Source organism: Bubalus kerabau, chromosome 22 (genome assembly GCF_029407905.1).
Source record: "Bubalus kerabau isolate K-KA32 ecotype Philippines breed swamp buffalo chromosome 22, PCC_UOA_SB_1v2, whole genome shotgun sequence".
Taxonomy (NCBI): Eukaryota; Metazoa; Chordata; class Mammalia; order Artiodactyla; family Bovidae; genus Bubalus; species Bubalus kerabau.
The window spans coordinates 41,179,294-41,195,061 of record NC_073645.1 but is presented as its reverse complement, the minus strand read 5'-3'; the positions used below and the strand labels follow the sequence as shown (position 1 = coordinate 41,195,061).

The 15,768-nt window shown below is 39.5% G+C and overlaps 1 protein-coding gene across 1 annotated transcript in view; it reads left to right on the top strand.

The window, feature by feature from the left end:
- CACUL1 (CDK2 associated cullin domain 1) overlaps positions 1 to 14,848 on the top strand; it is a 68,990-nt gene extending 54,142 nt beyond the window's left edge. Inside the window, exons 7-9 of the mRNA XM_055560666.1 lie at positions 1,260 to 1,398; positions 9,403 to 9,446; positions 9,881 to 14,848. Of these exons, the coding sequence (XP_055416641.1) occupies positions 1,260 to 1,398; positions 9,403 to 9,446; positions 9,881 to 9,921 (224 nt within the window). The 3' untranslated portion in view covers positions 9,922 to 14,848. The remainder of the gene's footprint in view (positions 1 to 1,259; positions 1,399 to 9,402; positions 9,447 to 9,880) is intronic.
- Positions 14,849 to 15,768: the final 920 nt, after the last annotated feature.

The following is a 15,768-nucleotide window of genomic DNA, read 5'->3' as shown; positions in this document are numbered from 1 at the left end:
TCTAGTTTAACTCTTCTCTTATTAGGCATTTTTTTTTTTTTTAACTTGCCAGTGATCCAGCATTGCATAGCATTAAATGTTTGTTTTTCTGATTTAGAGTTGTTTGCTTAGATTAGTTTTTAAAGTGAGCATGCTGGATTAAATACAGCATTGAAATTTTATGGGTTTTGATATATACAGCCAGAACACACACACACACGCACACGCGTGCGCATGCTAAGTCATTTCAGTTATGTTCTGCTCTGTGTGACCCTATGAACTGTAGCTCACCAGGCTCCTCTGTCCATGGGATTCTCCAGGCAAGGATATTTGGAGTGGGTTACCATGCTCTCCTCCAGGGGATCTTCCTGACCCAGGGATTGAACACATGTCTCTTAGGTCCCCGCATTGGCAGTTGGGTTCTTTACCACTAGTACCGCCTGGGAAGCCTATATATATATCCAAAAGGGAAAATTTGAAAGGACTAGATTAAAATAATCCAAGAGGACACAGAAGTGGCAGTATTTATATTTCGTGTTCACTGAGTAAGGGGAAGAGTATCTGATTTGATAAAATGCTTTATAGTAAAGATACTAATTTATCTTTCTCATGTCTAATGCAGGTATTTTCTTTAGACTTCTTTTTGTCTATTTATTTTGATGAATGAATTTTTTTTCTATAGATTATTCTCTTGATCTTTTATCTTTTCCTTAATAGTTTGATTACCAGTTAATTCTCTTTCACCATTATATATGTTTAGTTTGCTGTAATTTAATGTGAGTCAAAGTTGGTTTATATTTTAAAAGTACTTACCCCGTCATCTCTCCCACCTCCCTCCCCATTTTTATGGTACTTTAAAAATATATCTGCTTATTACTTCATGTACTGTTATTCTTAGGCCAGTGTATTTTTTAAATTAATGTTCCACAGGGCTAAGTATTTCCATCAAATCTTTTCCTTCCAAGTCCCTCCTGCTCAGAATTCTTTGCTTATTTCCCTCGTGTTTTCTTCCACACTTAGAATTTTTGAGATGGTTCATTCAAAAATTCTCTAGGGATTTTTTTGTTAAATTTGGTTAAATCAGTAAAATGTAAAATATCCTCTTTCTGTAAATTCCATTTAGAAAAGAAACTTATCCTCTTTATCAGAAGGGGCTGCACTAATTTTTTTCCCCACTTTAAGTTTGGTTTAATTTATAATCTTGTTCTTTGGGAAGAAAATTTTTCCTTTTCTATTTAAATTGTATGATTTCCTTAATGAATCTTTTCCTTCCCTCACAGAGTGGGTTCAGATGGCTCCGACTCTGTTTTCTAAATTTATTCCAAACATTCTCCCTCGTGCAGTGGAGTCTGAACTGTCTGAATATGCTGCTCAAGATCAGAAGCTTCAAAGAGAACTTATACAGAATGGTTTCATGAGGCAAGTTATCCTTTCCTTTCATGATAAAATGTGTCCATTTCCTTAGGCCAGTTTGGCTTGGTGGGGGAGGGACGCCAGGTTCTTAGAATGGGAGACATCTACCTGCCGATAGGGCCGGTGCTGAGGTGGTGAGCTCCTTGTCTGTGAAAGTGTCGAAGCTGGGTTTTGACTTTATGAGAGCTGCTCTTAAGTAGATTTTGAAGAAGGAATTTCTCATCGGGTGGACAGTTAGTCTGGGCAGCCTCCGAAGAGCTCTTCCAGCTTTGATCCTCTTAAACTCGTTTTGAATATTTGGAAAAACTTTGTCAAAATTTTATGATCAGTTATAAGGTACATTTATGACTGAACTAGCAAAGGATTAGTTTTATGACTAAACTGGTAAGGAGGCTTTAGATTGTGTTTTTTATATTTCCATTTTTTCCACTAAGTTCTAGTCGTTTCTTCTTAAAAAGTAGGATATCACTTGTATGTGTCCACAAAATTCACCTCCCTTGATTTTGATATAAACACTTTGCTAATGTTTCTGAAAGTTGCAATTCAGTATCCTGGCTTTATCCCAGAAAATCTTTCAAAGTGTGTATTTTCAACAAAAATTACGCAAAAATTTTGTGATTTCTCATGGGAAAGCACCCTGTTCTGTAATCAGATCGTTGGGGGGTATAGTAGAACTTTATAATTTTCATAATCCTTGCCCTCTCCTTAGCACGGTTGCATGTCTTTTCTTATTTGAATCCCTCACATTAAAGGGAGAAAGTTGTGGCGAGAAAGACACCTGGGTTCCTCCCTGAGGCGTAGTGACCACGAAGAGTGGTTGAGTATTGACTCACTTCTCTGACTTGGGCAGGGGATGGCCACGCTCTTTCACAGTTTCTGAGGCCACATTCAGTCTCAGAACACCAGCCTTGATCAAGATCACTGTTTCTAAGTTTCTCATTTCAGCACCAGTTAGAAAAGAAAGCAGATCCTTTGTTCTTTGTTAGCCCATGGATTGGCATTTATTCCCTTTGTGTCCCGGTGGCATCTGTATTCATGTGGTAGAGGGGCCACTGAGTAACCCACCGATCATTATCCACCTCGTGGGCAGCTGACACTGGAAGGGCTCGGTCAGCTGTCAGAAGGAAGCTATGTAGACAGGCCCACGAGCCTGCCTTCTCTGTGGCAAGTGAGAGAGGAACAAAAGGCCGTGGGAGAGGAACAAAAGGCCGTGGGAGAGTCTGCATGCCAACAGCTGGCTTTTCTCCCTGATGTCCAGTGGTTGGGTGTCTTCTGACATCAACTGTAGTATTTCTAACAGTGATACTATTTTCATACACAGAATGAGGCCATTTAATGCTATGGTAATTTTACTTACTCAGTTTGGAAGAGCTAATATAGGTTTTTTTTTCTTAAATAAAGATATTAAAAAGCATACACTGAGAAGTTTTACTCCCGCCTGTCTCCCTGTCTGCTCTCAGACATTAGGTAACCATTTTTTATTAGTTTCTTATGAGCCCCTCCAGCATTTATATCATATACAGATATAAGCAAGCACCATATATATTCTTAGTTTTATTCCTTTCTTACACATTCTGTTGTGTAGATGTACTATAACTTATTTAACTAGTCCCCTATAGATGGCAAATTGAATCATTTCCAGTCTTTTTGCTGTTACAGAGAATGCTGCATGCATAATTTTCATACCGGTTGTCAGTATGTTTGGAGAGTAAATTCCCTTAAGTTAGATTGCTGAGTCAAGAGTAAATGCAGTGGTAATTTTGATTAATATTGCCTATAGCCCTCCATAGGGGACTGTGCCGGTTTGTGCATTCACTAAGCGGAGTGCCTGTTCTTCACGTCCTTGCCTATGGAGTATGTTGTTTACACTGCCAGTCTGGAAGGTGAAAAATAATTACTCAGAGTTAGTTTCATTTGTGTTTCTCTTATTATGAGTGAGGCTGAGCATATTTTCCTGTGTTGGTATTTCTTTTCCTGTAAACGGTTTCTGCTTTTTTGCTCATTTTTCTATTTGATTGTTAGTCTTTTGTTTTGTTTTGTTTCTAGGAGCTCTTTCTATAGTGAAGAGATTGTTTGCCCAAAATGACAGTTTTTTTCTGTTTCTTTTGACTTTGCTTATGATGGGTTTTTTTTGTTTGTTTTATTTGAAGTCATGTGGAAGTTTTTTTTTTTATTTTATGTAACTAACTTTATCAAATTTTTTCTTTATGGCTTATGCATTCTGAATTAGAGTTAAAAGTTTGTTCTTGAAATGTTTTAAAAATTAATGCAGAATTAACTGAGTATAGCTCTTACATTTTTTTCCTAGGCTCATCATAATTTTGAATTATTTTATGCTTTTTTTCCCATATATATATATATATATATATTTGAATGTTTGCTTTTAATTTTAGAGATGAGCTTATCGATGCTTTTAACAAACAGCCCTTGGAAGGCTTTTATTTCTGTGAAGCAGTGTAGGAAGATAGCTCTTGTAGATTTCTCTGAACACCTGAATTCACGTTACAGAAGAGTGTGTAACACATCCAGAGACATTTTCCTAATCCTGATTTTCGAGCTGGAGTAGGAGAAAGGGCGCAGGACTGTTTGGTGTGTAGCCAGCCGCTCTTAGGTAACATTTGGGACCTGGAATGAGAGAGCAGGGCGCAGGACTGTTTGGTGTGTCCTCGCTCTTAGGTAAAATCTGCTTGCGATGAGTTGAGGCACTGACTCGATAAGTAATCTCAGGTAACATTGCCTTTGAACGTGAAGGACTAGCCTGGCACTGTTCTAATAAGGTCAGGATGGTCAGGTGCTTTCATTCATATGAAATTTAAACTTGCATATTCCAAAAGATGATAAAAATGTTTTATTTTACAAACTGAGTTGAGCTGTTTCTGTTAACAAATTATTCTACATTTATTCTGAAGATTAAAGGCTGCCTCATGACTTACTCTGTTGGGTGATTTGCACAGAGTAGGACCTGCTTTCAGCAGACATTCTGAACTGCTGGGCTGGCTCAGACCAGTCAGAAAGGGTGTGCACACACCATATACTTAGCAGCTGACGCAGTCACCTATGCTTCCAGCACTTGTGTCTGGACCTTCCATACTCTGCTCCTGCCAAACTTGATGCTGCCTTTGATCATTATTTGGCTAGAATTGCTTTGAAGAAATGGTGTCCACTGATGCAAAAAATATCATATAAGCTGTCTAACAAAAATTCTGTTACTGGCTGCCTTCATATGAGCAATCGTTTTATGGTTTGTGTCTAGCCAGTCATATGATTCCTGTTTAGCTTTGCAAGCTATTTTTTCATTTAAGGCTGTATTCCATTTACATGATGTAGGGTATGACAGTGCATTGCTTTTAATGTGGATGGCACAGTCTTTGAAGTGTTTTAAAATAGTTAGTGAATATTGTCAAATATATTGTCTTTGTAGTTAATGGACAGATTCTTATTTGAGTTGGAGTTTATGTGAAGCATCTTTAGGTGCAAAGAAATACAGTGTGGACTTATTTCAAAGCTAGAAGTAACATACCAGCTAAAAGCAGGTTTGTTTGTTTTTTTTTTTTAGCATGTTACCTGCATAGTTGATTTGCTTATTGGGGGAAGGGCAGGTTGTTGTCTGCTGTTGTCAAAGATTACATTATGGAAGATAAGCTCACTAGGGAATTTCTAACACGCAGGCCCTCAGATGGAGCATCCTCATTCAAACCCATCTATGGGCCTCTTCAAAGCATGTAGCTTTTAAAGGCAAGTAAACCATTCTTGCTGAGTGATTGTTACCTGGATTTCTAGAACAAAGTAGAACCTTGTTAGGGGTATTGTTCTTTTAGCTGAGACGGTCACTCCAGGATCAGGGCTTTTTCAGTAGTAGCCTGGGTCTGGTGTTGAGGGCAGCTGACTTAATAGTGTTATCAGATAGTGGTTTAACAGCCTCATGTACATCACACTGACATTCTTTGTGCCTCCTGTTGTTTTCATATCCGTATTTTTCTCCTGTTATTTTAACATGTTTCATTTTTAAAAAAAATTTTGGAGGGGTGGGAGTGAAGTTTGTTTATAGAAGTCTAAGTTCCAAATTCAAGATCCATGCTGTGTCTTCCTTTTTGATCAGCATTAATTTACTTGTTTCAGAGTGAAACGTTTGGTGAAGCTGCTGTGATGATGTTATGTGCCTCTTCATAGCTCTTCAGGCACTCTGTCTGCCAGCTCCCATCCCTTGAATCTATTTTGTCACCTCCACTGTATTATCATAAGGGATTAGATTTAGGTCATACCTGAATGGCCTAGTGATTTTCCCTATTTTCTTCAATTTAAGCCTGAATTTTGTTACCAGGAGCTCATGATCTGATTTCATTTCAGTCCCAAAGAAGGGCAATGCCAAAGAATGTTCACACTACTGTACAATTGTGTTCATTTCACATGCTAGCAAAGTAACTCTCAAAATCCTTCAAGCTAGGTTTCAGCCATACATGAACTGAGAACTTCCAGATGTACAAGCTGGGTTTAGAAGAGGCAGAGGAACCAGAGATCAAATTGCCAACATGTGTTGATCATAGAGAAAGCAAGGGCTTGCCTGGTAGCTCAGCTGGTAAAGAATCCACCTGCAATGCAGGAGACTTGGGTCTGATCCCTGGGTTGGGAAGATCCCTTGGAGGAGGGCATGGCGACCCACTCCAGTATTGCCTGGAGAATCCCCATGGACAGAGGAGCCTGAGAGTCGGACATGACTGAGAGACCAAGCACAGAACAGAAAAAGCAAGGGAATTCCAGAAAAACATCTACTACTGCTTCACTGATTACACTAAAGCCTTTGATTGTGTGGATCACAACAAACTGTGGAAAATTCTTAAAAAGATGGGAATACCAGACCACCTTACTTACCGTCTGAGAAACCTGTATGCAGGTCAAGAAGCAACAGTTAGAACCAGACATGGAACAACGGACTGTTTCAAAATTGGCAAAGGAGTACATCTAGGTTATATGTTATCACTCTGCTTATGCAGAGTACATCATGTGAAATGCCAGGCTGGATGAATCACAAGCTGTAATCACAATTGCTGGAAGAAATGTAAATAACCTCAAATATGCCAATGATACCACTCTAATGGCAAAAAGTGAAGAAGAACTAAAAAGCTTCTTGATGAAGGTGAAAGGGGAGAGTGAAAAAGCTGGCTTAAAAAACTCAGCCTTCAAAAAACTAAGATCATGGCATACAGTCCTATCACTTCATGGCAAATAGAAGGGGAAAAAGTGAAAACAGTGACAGATTTTATTTTCTTGGGCTCCTAAATCATGGTGACTGCAGCCGTGAGATTAAAAGATGCTTACTCCTTGGAAGGAAAGCTGTGACAAACCTGAACAGCATAATAAAAAGCAGAGACATTACTTTGCCAACAAAGATCTGTATAGTTAAACCTATGGTTTTTGCAGTAGTCATATGTGGATGTGAGAGTTGAACCATAAAGAAGGTTGAGCACCAAAGAATGGATGCTTTTGAAATTGTGGTGCTGGAGAAGACTCTTGAGAGTCCCTTGGACAGCAAGGAGACCCAACCAGTGCATCTTAAAGGAAATCAGTCCTGAATATTCATTGGAAGGACTGATGCTGAAACTCTAATACTTTGGCCACCTGATGCAAAGGGCTGACTCTTTGGAAAATACCCTGAAAGATTGAAGGCAAAAGGAGAAAGGGGCCAACAGAGGATGAGATGGTAATATAGCATCACCAATTCAGTGGACAATAAATTTGAACACGCTTTGGGAAAGATTGAAGGACAGGGAGGCCTGCTGTGCTGCAGTCCATGGGGTCGCAAAGAGTCAGACACGACTTAGTGACTGGACAGCAACAAAACTGTGATGATACTGCTGTAAGATTCTCAGCCAGCTTTGGCCAAATAGTGTATTAACAATAGAGGTGTTCAAAAGCAGCATTAGGGTGGATCTGTTTAGAATTTGTTAGGCTGTCTAAACCTAGTTCGTGCTAAGTTTTTCTCTTAAATTCTCGGCTGAGAGAAAAATCCTTCAGAGACCATTTGGTGTGTTCTCTTTCTTCTGATCCTTAAGACTCCTCATCCAGCTTAGCAAGAGGTTTCTGTCCTGGTCTTGATCGTAACCAGAGAAAGTGGGAAACATTGGTAATCTGGAAGATTACACAAAAGCATGAAATAAATACTTGGGCTAGCATTTTAATCCATCTGTGGAGGCTATTTATCAGTTATGCACTAATTTGTTAATTCAGCAAATATTTCATTCTTCTACTCTGCGCTTAGATACTGCTTCTAGATACTGGGTGAACAAGACAGGCAGAGTTCCTATTTTTATTGAGCTTATACTCTACTGTTGGGAGATAAATAGCAAACGTGTAAACAAATTATTTTGAATAATAATGAGTGCCACACAGAAAATGAGACGGAGCATAGGATGGAGAGTAGCTGACTAGGGCATGCACGAGGGGCTGTCCCTCTCACTTAGTGATGTAATGCCCCCAAGGAGAATCCCAGCTAAACAGTAAGGAGATAGCCATGTGGCTAACTTGGGAGGAGAGTGTTGCAGGTATAGAAAAAAGTGCAGAAGTGCTAACATGTCCAAGGGACAGAAAGAAAGCCAGAGTGACTGAAGTATAGTGAACAGAGAGAGAAAATGGGTGTGGAGAGGTAGGTAAGAGCTATAATTTACAGGGCTGGGAAAATAAATTTGAATTAGAGTTGATTTTTTTTTTTTTTAACTGTCATAGAAAGCCACCGAAGGGCTTTTAATCAGAGACGTGAAGTCATCTTATACACGCTTTTAACATAAGATAGCTCTGGCTCTTGCCTGGACTAATTCTAAGATCTTGCAGTGGAGTAGGGGAGAGGTAATAGTGGATTGGGATTGGCATTGTAGCTGTGGGATCGAGCAGTGGTTGATTTGGGGTTATGTGTTAAGACAGAATGCTCCAGAGTAGGGCAAAGAGAGGAATCAAGGATGAGCTAGGATTTGGGGCCTGAGTAGTTGGGCGGATGGTGGTGCAATTTACTGAGGAAGCCGTGGGGGTGGAATGCTTTCTGGCCGTGGTAAATTTACAGAACGTGGAAGTCATCCAGGTGACAGTGGCGATGAGAAATCTGGACCTTACAAGACCGAAAGGTCAGGAGGGAATCAGAGCTGGAGATAGAAATCTGGGAGCCATTGGCATAAGGATCATATTTTAAGTCACAGGACTGGTATGACCACTCTCCTAGACTAAGGAGAACATATGTGGAGGAGAAGAGAAAGTAGCCAAGGACAGAGCTTTGGGCAGAACTTGGAGTATTTCAGGAAGGAGGAGGTCAACCGAGTAAGTGCTGCTGAGACTGAGGAGAAAGCTAGTGGACTGGTTATTATTACTCATTATTTAGGCATTTTAGTCGTTTGTCTGGACTGTTGTCTAAGAAACCGCAGAGACTAACGGAGGATTTACAAATAGCATAGAACTCTATTTTCCTATCTCTTAAGTGGAACTCGAACTTCTGTAGGTATTTAGGTGTTACTGCAGGTATTTAAGGTGAACTGGTTACTGTATGTAAAGGTTCGTGTTCTGTCTGCAAGAAGGGTATTCATTAAGATTTCTGAGATTTTCTTCAAAAGCTTTAAACAGTTTTCAATCCCATAATAGGGCTCTTAGGGGAAGATTTTGATTTATTCTATTTTATAGTTGAAATTTGCCCTCTTATATGCAGTTCACCAGGGATGTTGTTAATAGAGCCTAGATTTGTCTTCAAAGACAGTTTGGTCTGAACCAGTTTCTAGGACCCATCTTTATAGATAATCCTTCCTTCATTTAATGGCTTTCTATATTTAAAAGGTAGCACCTTTTAGCTAAGAATATTCAGGTTATAAGTGACTCAGCTGCTGTTTACAAGTTTAATGTCAATTTTAAAATAGGTTGTTAAAATTGAAAAACTTACTCTACTTCCATCATCAGTGATGCCAGTTCATTTCTCCTCTACTTTGGTGTGTGAAGATGTCAGTCAGTTCTGTTGACTCCTCCTTTTCTTATCCCCAGAGGTGACCAGTCCCGGAAGAGAGCTGGGGATGAGTTGACTTATAGTAAGTAATGATGCTCCTTACCATTTTTGATGGTTTTGTGATATAAAGCAGCCACTGGCTATAATGATGTCCACAGAGTTCCTGATGGTGGTCTCCAAGGGCACTGTGTATGGTCAGGGTCAGACTGTTCTGTAAGCCGTGGCAGCTCTGAAGCCCAGTTGCTGGTGGTAGTTCTCAGGCAGTTGTCAAGAGGCTGCCAGTTCTTTCGTCTCCACTAGAATGAGATAAGTGTCCAGACTCAGTGCCGGGTGATATGGTCCCCTTTCTCGTCATTCACAACCATGGGGTTTTGAGGTTTGTTTTTTTTTTCCTGATCTACTTTTGGGAGAGGGGTGAGAAATATGTGTCACATAAGCAGATTTCTACCATTATCAGATAGATGTTGGCTGCTGTTGATACTTCTTCCCCTTCCAAAGTTTTTTTTTTTTTTGCAGACAGCTCATCAGCCTGTGCAAGTTCCAGAGGGTACAGATAGTGAATGTATTGAATGTACTTTACTTCCTGAAAAGAGGACACTGGAACTGCAGAGACTGTGTTCCTAGCACAGTGGGGGTCCCGCAGACACTCAGGAGCCGTGTCACCAAGCTGTTCTTGGAAGAGGATGCTGGACTTCTTACTTTGGTTTGTAATTTAAAGAAAAAAAAACTAACAAAAACAAAACAGTTGCTGCTAGACTTGGGGATGATTTTGAAATGGGACAATCTTCTAACGAGTTTATCTACAGATTCCGTGAGGAACACACATCATGAAGAGTGACCATTGCTAAGTGAGATCCGGCAGCCAAAATCAGCAGCTTCCTCCAAAAAATATAAGAGCAGAATTTTTTTTTAAAGCACTTGTTTTGTTCATTTGTGGACTTAGCACTTTGGCATATTGGTTTCACACATCAAGATGTCTTTTGCTTTAAAATCAAGCAGATCATTACAAAATACAGTATTTTTCACCCATAACCAAAACGACCCCCTTTAAAAACAAAAAAGAGTTGGTCTTTGTTTAGCATTAGAAAGTCTTGTTACAGGAAAATGCTAACTCTGCTTTCAGTATAACTTCTCCCCTCCCCCCACCCCCATCAGTTCATAACTCTTTTCTACTCTGTGCCTTGAGCTTTGTGCACTTTGCATCTCTGTGACCATGTTGTCAAACTCACAAATGCTTCCCGAAAAAGCCGATGGTATTACAGACTGACCCGCCAAGATGTCGGGTATGACTTCATAGCAGGACGCTGAAATGAGTGGGGAAAGAGAGACATGCTGCACACGGGTCAGATTTCCCCCTGCCTTGCAGTGGTGTTTTCTTGTTAAATGTTGGGGACCAACTCTTGTAGAACATTTCCATTCCTCTGTCATTTAACAGGCTCTCCCCAGCTGCTGTAGTGTTGGCATTATGCTAGTTTAGGGTTGGGCAGTACTTTAGCACTAAAGCTACCTTTTTAATACTGTTGAGAATTACCCAGTGGTCAAAGCTGGTTCCTATGATGCTCTAGGAAGCAGATACGGTTATTAAATCCAAACATAATCAATAGTGTGGTTTTCCTGATCAGTCTCATTTTAAATGGGTAAGATAAGTACTTAAAAAAGTCTGTAGTGTGTATCTTTTAAAAGATTATATTCAAGTGTCATAGAGAAGAAGTAGCACTGCTGTTTTAAGGCTCCCTTCTGGCTCTGGCCAAGCTTGATTTTCTATTTCCATACACTCACAGTGCTCTTTAGTTCCTTAGTGTTCTTTAATCCTATAAAAGACTCTGAAGCTTACCCTATTGATTTTGAAAGGCAAAGGAAAATAGATGCACCAAGGGAAAAATGATTTTCTTCTCAGTTTTGCATAAATCTAAATCGAGCATATGCTTGACTCTTTTTGGCTTTGTTGGCTATGTCAGACTAATTTATCTCTTCAGAGAACTAGAGGCAAAAAAAGAAGACATACCAGGGATACTGACTATCACACTTGTGATTTCCAGGTTGTTCATAGAATTGCCTCTGCCAGTTCACTTGGTCCTTTTGCAGAGAGCAGGCTCGGGGTGAGTTCGAAGTGTAGTGTTAGGAGCAAGTCAAGTCATCGCAGAGAAATCCTCTATTTGTAAAATTAGTATTCAGAGAAGCAAAAGTTAAAGGTTGTCAGATTTATTTTTTTAAGTACTTATCAACCAGAGTTGGTAGATTTTGAGGAGGACTTTAATGTGTGCTCCCTGAATGCTGTGAGCATCTTGGATTGTATTGATAAACACTGAATTACTGTTAAGACTATTAACAGGCTCTCATTGTGCCCTGTACGGTTTGATTTGCCACATCATAACATTCTAATGTAAAGGAAGAATTCTCTTTTATCATGAAGTTCAAATTTTATTTTACTCATTGGAATGCTTGCTGCAGGCTTATAACACCTGCAACCAAATTCTCTCAAGTAGTTTTAATAATAATATTTCTGAAAAGGAATGAAGTTGGAATGTTTCATTAAATGTGTTTGAACTCTTCATTATCCTAGTAATGTACCCAAATGCTTTTTCTGGGAAGGAAGTATTCTTTGGCCAACAATGGAACCTTCCCTATAAAAGCATCACATTAGGATATGAATTGGCATTAAAATCTTTGGATGCTTTTTGCATTGTTTAGTTAATGGGGGAATATTTTGTATTGTCTTCTTTTTATTGTTATGTGTGTGTTAACAAAGTGGGCAGAGTAAAGTTTGCAGAATTTAGTCTCTGTAAATTTTTGCACAGTGGCTGCAGCTCGCTATGGGTGAGGGCTTAGTGGTGCAAAGCTTTGATTGGAAGGCACTGGAGGAACACCTCCCAGTGCATTCAACCTGGTTCTTACTCATCTTAGCCTTGTGAGGGATACTGCAGTATGAAGAATTTATTTCTTTAACTCAATATTGACCTTGCTTATTTAATTGGGATTCTTAACAAAATTCTTAGTCTGCAGTGAAGAAGTAAGAAATGCCTCCATTTTGTATTGACTAACACTGTCTGCCTAAAAGTATTTCCTTCACGTGTTCACTTGTATTCTTGCCAGTACAGTATGTAGTTTACACACCATAGTTAAACACTGGCTTTTTATGGGGCCCAAATCATCAAAGGCAGAAAATTGTAAAGCAGGTTGATCGTCTCATGAGTCAACACATGTAGTTGGTTTGCCAAACGGATTAGTGTATACATGCAGCCTGAAACCGGACCTTCCAGAGAAAGCCATTTCACTCACTTTGGAATGTGACACTTAACATCAGTAGATGATCGTTGTTTGGAGAGATGGTACTTATTTTAAAGCTGGCATTAAGCTTCAATATGTGTCATCTCATATCCTTCTCTAGTCACAGCTGCACCCTACCCTGACTGCTGTGCTTTCTGTGGGGCAGAGAGCAAAACCTGGTGTTGAGACTCTTCACATACTACATCTTAGATAAGAGTTAGTGAAAAGAGACGAGACTAAAACCTGGGCGCATGAGTTGTGCGTTATTAAATTTTGTGGAAAAGTGACTTTTTCCCCTGTCCCTTTTACGAGTTGGAGGTGGTTCCCCTCCCTCCCTTCGGGGTGCGGGATGAAAGTCAACGTGTGAGTAAGTGAGCTTGCAGACGAGTGGGCTGTGGCAGTAACGCTGCACGCACATGTATCCCAGTGCCACCGCTCGTGACGCTGTCACGCCTCGTGCTGCACGCCATGCTTTCTGTCAGGTTGCAAATTTGCACACACAAAGAATTCCTCAGGAAGAGTTTGCACACGCATCACCTCGCTATAATATTCTGTACTGGCCAGACAAGGGATTTGAAAGTTTTTCAGCACAAAAGGAGAACTTCAGAGTGATGGTCTGTGCACACGGACAAACAAAGGTAATGGTGATCTCGCAAACACAACTGGTTTCCGGATAAGTGAGCAGGAGCGCTTGTGTCGTAGTATTTAAAGAAGCTGTTTACTCTCCCAGGGTCACCCTTCAGATCTCGTCTTCTCACTGAGACTGGCTCTGTTTTCTTCTCTGTGTTTTTTATTGCAGTTTATTATTTCCATGATTATTACACGAGGCATTACCCTTGAGCTAAAATTCAATTTTCCAATAAGCAGCTAGTATTAGATAACATTGTTCTATGAATATACACTAATCTGGGTTATTAAAAAACTTCACAATTAAAAAAAAAAAACAGAACCCTTGCATTAGTTATCCAGTCATTGTTTGGATGTTTGGGTTTTTTTTTGTTTTTAAATGGTATCTCATTGAGCTTCAGAGTATTACTTTGACTTTAATTCACTTTAGACCACTTAACGGGACTTTAAAATTTAAGATCAGAGTATAAATCCCTTGACATACACCTAGAAGAGATTTATAAGGACCTTTTTAGTTGTGATTACTCTTTTCAATAAGATTGCACAAGGTGAAATTTATGTTTATCAGAAGTTAAAACAGAGGTCATAGTTACTCATGGAGAAATGGCTTTCCCATTATTTTCCTTACCAAGTTGAAATTTGTCCCAGTTTCTGGCCACCAGGATCTATGAAAGAACCTTTGTTCTTTTCAAGGGAAATGATTCCTCTTCTATTCCCACTGTTCATTAACTAAGTCATTGACACTTTCCCATGTCCACTGGCCAAGACCTCATTTCGAACCTCTTTCCAGAGCCAAGTGGCACACGTACCTATACTATTTCTGCTTATGTTGGTGGAGTGGCTGTGGGAGAATTAAAGAAAATGCTAATCAGAGGTACATTCTTATAGGACCGTAGGGTATATTGTACCCCTGCTGATTGGAAATTATCTTCATTTCTAGTTGGATTGCATTGTTCAGAAATGCAATGTGTTATTGGCTTATAATTCTGGGAAATTGATAGTGTGGCTCTGAGGTGAATTCTGTGGTTTGAAAAAAAATAAATACTTTGTATTCTCAAATGTCATTTCAATGTTGTGACTATGTACTAAATGCAATAAGACTGTGGCTGTTCTCTTCAAAGGGTGTGTCTTGTTCAACAGTTGGCCATTTCATTGCCCTCATTGGCCCTGTTTGTCAATATTACAGCCATGCCCTTCAGGAGTTGTTGTTCAGATGTGGTGTTGTGGGGAGCTATGACTGGAGACAGGAATGCTTGTGAATAAATGGGAGGCCAAACGCAGACAAAATGCTTCTGCCACCCACCAGCATAGCCAGAGCAAGGATGAAGCGATGAAGTCTAGTTCCTGGTGGTCCTTGTTTGTCAGAAAGCATGGTGGAGCTTAGAACAGGGTGTTCTGTACATTAGCTCTTTTATGAATCCAAGAAGAACAAAATGGTGGATGAAGCTCTTATTGACTGGGGATTCAGAGCCACTGACTTTGGCTCTGACCTTTAACTCTTGATGGATTTTAAATCACTCCTTCTGTATTAGGGTGTATACCATCACTCTAAAACATTGTGGTTAATGAAATAAATCTTGTACAGATGTCCTTGGCCTTGTTATGTTAATACCTGGTTTACTGGAACTTTGTTTTAATACAGAATATATGGTTTTGCTTATAGTACATTCATGATGCTTCCTTTAAATGATAATGACACTCCGTATTCTACCACATTCATTAGCCTGCAGCATGAGTGGCCATCCTGACCTCTACACCAATGTGAGTGTGTGTGTGATGATAGTGATCAGTGATGACCAAATTGGATTTATCTCAGGAATGCAAATTGGTTAATGTTAGGAAATCAATCAATGTGACGGACCCATCTATCAACAGATTAACGTGTGATCAGATTGTCTGTGAAAATCCAAAATATCTACAAGGCAGATTAGTAGCCTTGTGAGTTTATCAGGGTTGCTAGAACACAATCCATATGCAAATGTTGATTACATTTTCATGCAGCAACCACAAGCAGTAATGTCTGTAAATTTTTAAAGTATTGTTAAGAAATAGAATTTATACTAGGAACAGAAAAGTCATAAAGTACCTAAAAATCTTAATAAAAGATACATAAGCCTTTTAATGAGAAATTGAGAATTTTTAAAAAGCATCTTTGTTGACATAAATAGACAGTGGTTGGTAAGATCATCTCAGTCTCAACTCTTTCTCCGAATATGTTAGTAGATTAAAGAAATTCCAACAAAAAAATGCCAGCTGATCCTAATATCTAAATGGAAGAACAAAGGAGCATGGATATCCAAGATACTTGTAAAGAAGGTGAGGTGTGAGGAGAGCTAGGATTACCGGAGTGGGACCCTTACTGTGAAATACAGTGAGTGCTTAAAACACTGTGGAGTTGGCACAGAGATGATAAGTAGATGAATGGACAGGAATAAAGAGCTCAGAAACTGACCCACTCATGTTCCAGAGCCAAATTTTGTTAAAGATAGTCACTGCAGATCAGTGAGGAG